Consider the following 4,658-nt stretch of genomic DNA (forward strand, 5'->3'; position numbering starts at 1 on the left):
CCAAATATATTTAAAACATAATTTTATTTCTCGGAAAATTAGATAGCTTTATTTATTTAACTTATTTTTTAAGAAATTCGCTATGAATTTTCTCCATTTTTATTAATTTCTTTTGCCGTAATTATTTAAATTTAATATTTCGCTTAGGAATATCTTCATTACTGAAATTCGTATGGTCGATATAAATCCGTCAGGAACATAGGAGCTTGGAAGAAAACGTTTTGGTTTTTATCGGTTTCTGTTATAGAGCTATAACAAATAATAATAATGTGATTTTTAAAATAAAAATTAATGCCAACATTTCTGGCAATTCACGCCTTTTAATTTGTAATCAACGAGGAAATTCTCTCCGAATCGTTAACAGAAATCAAACATAATTGTAGGAATCTTTTCGAAAATATTTTAAAAATAGAATATGTCACAAAATTTTGACTGATGATAGTTTTATCATCAGTCAAAATTTTCGACGAAAAATACATTTTAACTTACGAAAGCAAAATTATAATTAAAAAAGGAAAATATAAGTGAATGAGACGAGATGCCGCGAAACTTTTATTAGAAAAAGTTTAGCAAGATAAAGTAAAAAAATTTATAATTTGGGCTGCAATTTGAAAAAAATTGTAGACCTATAAATTCCCACTGTCGTCCATCCGTTTTTCTATCTGTTTATCCTTCCTTAATCTCGAGAACAGAGTTAGATACATGAAAATCAAGACCAGATATGGAAAGCTTAGAGGCAGGAGCGATTAACTACTGTATATACGAACTTCCGACGCAAACTCAATTCAAAACTTTCCCTGAAAGCAAATAACGGATGACCGGCACGACTCTATTGTTAAAGGAAAAGTATGATGTACAGGGGCAAACCACTAATAATCTGAGGTTTTTTTTTAACTCTTTCCGCTCTGTGGGCACTAAGAGAGTTTATTTTTTGCAAGCCCATTATCGGTTCGGCCAGACCCACAATGGGGCTGCCGGGTGGTGAGGGACGGGGCCCGACATATCCGAACGGACCACTGCTCGAAAAATTCCTGGGGGTTTTCCGACCCGTTCGGATTCGAGCCCGGGTCCCCAGAGCGGTAGGCTGCCACCTTGACCGCTCGACCATCCGGCTGCTAACTAATCTGAGGTGAAGAGCATATATTTTAAAATTAAATAAATTAAAAATATGATTAAAAATTGCAGCCCGGCGTTGTGACAATGTCACTATAAATAATTGCTAGTTTTATTTCATTCATACTTCTATTGCGAATACTTTTTAAAATATTTTCGAAAAAAAATTATATGATAGCTTAATTCCAAAATATTTTATAATAATTCAGTTTATTTATTTTCAAATAATACTTATTTTTGAGAATTAAGCAAAATTATTTCGTCATCGATATTTAGAACTAAAAACTGGAAAAAGTCGGACATTTTAATAAGAGTACTGTAATTGAAAACTTCTCAATTACGCAAATACAACACTCACATTCTTTTACGTCATCTTTATTAGGGAATATTTTAAATTCAAACTATTTCATATAAACTCTTTGGACATAAATAACGCATTTAATACTTCTTTAAATATCCTTATTCACATATTTTTGTTTGATTCCCAAAATCATCTTGGCCAGAAAAATTTTATCAGTTATGGGTCCTATACGATTTTCTCTTTTTTAATATAGTGCAGACGTCGATAATAGGGAAAGTTTCAAATTTACACTTAAGCGAAGGAACAAAGGAAGCTGTTTGTTAAAAGACAACTGAGACATGAAATCATTTTGAATTTCTGTTATAGTGTTTTATATGTCGTTTTACACAGTTACAATAAACGATCCTCTTTAAAATAAATAATCATTAATTATTTTAGGGTAAGAATTGAAGTTTGGCCGAGGGCTTCAGTTGGAGAGAACAAACGCAGGCCGTGTCTACGGCCACCCAGTGAGGTTGCCACGAATCTCCGTCGCTTCGACCGTAAACTTGAACCCATGACTTCTTAGGACGGCAAACGGAATTCATATTATCTGTAAAATATAAATTTAAAATTCTTCATTATTAAATTATAAGTGTCGGTTAGAATATCTGATACTTGTATCGCTTCGACTTGTGTCAATTATTGGTGTTGTTACTTCGGAATATAACTTTCAGTCCAAATATAGGTTTAGGGATAACTATTATACATTTTCGACACAAATAATTTTGTGCTTGCGGATAAAATAATAACAGATGATTTAAAACGTAACCTTTTTGTAAATAGAGATGACGCCGTGTCTTAAGCACATCTTACCATCTCTTCTACGCGTTGCGACCAGATGGCCGAACGGTCAAGGTTGCAGCCTACCGCTCTGGGGGACCCTGGATCAAATCACGGACGGTTCAAATAATCCCCAGTAATTTTTCGGAGGTAGTCCGTTCGGATATGTCGGGTCCCGTGTCTAATCTTATCATTCTTCGTTAACAGTCACGTTCGACACGGCATCGAAATGATTGTAGCGCGCGCTTGAAACACGTGTTTTTTTATTTCTTTGCTTCGTTTAGGACAGGGGTGGCCAACAGTTTTTGCCCCCCGGGCCGAATTGGAAAGAAAACTTTTTTCACGGGCCGAACCAGAGGCTGCCCTAGGAAGATTTTGAGGTGGTGCGAGATCTCATTGTGGCGTTACCCCGTAGAGACTAAATTGTACATAGAGATTACAGATACGTTTTTCACATTATCATGCTTTATCAATATTCTATGCTGTACTTAAGAGTATTGTAATGGAGGATTAACTCTAAACGCGCAGTGAGTTGTTGACCTTTTTTTTAGGCGTCAGAAATTTTTCATCGAGCTATTCGGACTTCAGTAGCTAATATTGAAAGATTGATAGCGGGCCACTTAAATTCATTAGACGGACCGGATCTGACCCGTGGGCCGTATGTTGGCCATGCCTGGCTTAGGATAAAAAACAAAGCTGATGAGTAGCTATGGAAAAAGGGTATGTGTCCTCAGTAAAATATAGTACCGAACTATAGTACTATACGTGATATTGTTCAGTCAGATTCTTAATACGAACACAGTGATTCGTATTAAGAATCTGACTGAACAAACGGTTAAAATTTTTGTACTGTACATCAAATCAGCTTAAATAATGTTTTAATGTGATCCTAAATGGTTATATATTTATGAGTAACAACCAGTAATAAAAAGTAATTAACAGGATTCGCATGGGATTATGCAAATGTCTCTTATTTAGCACGGCAATCTTTGCATCATTTACGTTGTCCGACATTATCTTCTGATTTTCTTTTGTTACACGTAATTTGTGACAGATCAAATACACGTATTTTTAAGTCTACGTATTTTTAAGGCCATATTTGTTTAACTTAAACTTAAACAGACTTAAACGGCCTTTGCAATAGCAAAGGCCGTTTAAGTCTGTTGTGAAACCATATTCAAGATTTAAGTTAGTCATCCAAGTGTATAAGTATTCTATATTTGTTTTATGACCATGTTGAACCAACTTTTTTTTAAAATTAAGTTTTTAGTGTTGGAGAACGAAATTTTAAGAAGAGAGCTATTTAAAGTTTGGAGAAACGAACCAATGCTTTAAGAAAATTGGCCCGTGTGCGTGATTATGTAATGTCTAAAAGTGGTCTGGAAGATTATGATGAGCATATTCGTGAACGAGTGCAAAAAAGTGCTGAATTTTGCAAAAAGCTTAAAGAACGGTGGACTAACTGTCATTACATATTGAAACAATTCTTGGATAAAAGTAGTGATTAGTTAAACGTTAAAATTTTCTTTTTTGATGCAAGCGGTGCTCAAGAAAGAAAAACTATCGGCCGACCCCAAAAGCCATTCAATGAGAGTAGCGATAGATCTCGAAAAAAGAAAGTGAAGCTTTTGCTGGCATCAAGCAATGATGAAATTGTTCTTGCAGCTCAATTGAATTTACGGTCTACCGGTAGACGTGATGCAGCAGAAATAGTGAAGCAAGTATAGTAATTTCTTAGCTCTTCTCTGACCGATATGCTTTTCTTTAATTTTTTAGCTCTTCTCCAAGAAGAGCCAAGAAATTAAAGAAAAGCATATCGGTCTCCAAGTAACAAAGTGCCCATAAAAATGACATATGAAGCTTTAGCCCTTTTTTTTTGGATAAAAAACTTACAAAAGCAAATCTAGCAAATCTCACAATGCTGATATTTTCCCAAATTATTTGGAGACAAAAATTGATGCTATCTGAACAAAATTGAAATCACCGAATTCTCTGCAAAAATAGAATTGCAGTCACTGCTTGACCATATTATACGACGTTTAGTGTTGATGCAGTCGGAAGTGTTACAGCAGATACCAGTAGGTGAAGGCATAGGCATGCTTCTGACATTAAAAAGTGGAGCTGTGATGAAGTCCGGGACAAAGCCAGTACAAACAATTATTCACGGACATGCAAGATGTAGATGATATGTAATACTTGTTACATCTATTGTACCATTTCAAATGACTACCTTTTCTACTGGTTCAAACCAAGAGAAAAAAAAATTCTGTGGCAGAATCCTGTGCTTTATGAAAACACGCTTTTTTAAACATAATCTTTGAACGTTTTTAAAAAATTAATTTTTCTATCCAAAAGAACCGCATGATTAACTCATATGCACAAAATTATCACCGGAAAGTATATAAAAATATATGAGAGTCAT

The 4,658-nt window shown here is 34.7% G+C and overlaps 1 protein-coding gene across 2 annotated transcripts in view; it reads right to left on the bottom strand.

Moving 5' to 3' along the window:
- Nucleotides 1–1,486: 1,486 nt before the first annotated feature.
- Nucleotides 1,487–4,658, bottom strand: part of LOC111639963 (neurotrophin-3-like) — a 52,449-nt gene continuing 49,277 nt past the window's right edge. For both annotated transcript variants that reach the window (XM_023385946.1, XM_023385945.1), the window contains exon 5: nt 1,487–2,006. In XM_023385946.1, coding sequence (XP_023241714.1) covers nt 1,849–2,006 — 158 coding nt within the window. In that variant the 3' untranslated portion in view covers nt 1,487–1,848. The remainder of the gene's footprint in view (nt 2,007–4,658) is intronic.

Source organism: Centruroides sculpturatus, unplaced genomic scaffold (assembly GCF_000671375.1).
Source record: "Centruroides sculpturatus isolate CEXI.00-Female unplaced genomic scaffold, Cexi_2.0 scaffold1172, whole genome shotgun sequence".
NCBI classification, from domain to species: domain Eukaryota; kingdom Metazoa; phylum Arthropoda; class Arachnida; order Scorpiones; family Buthidae; genus Centruroides; species Centruroides sculpturatus.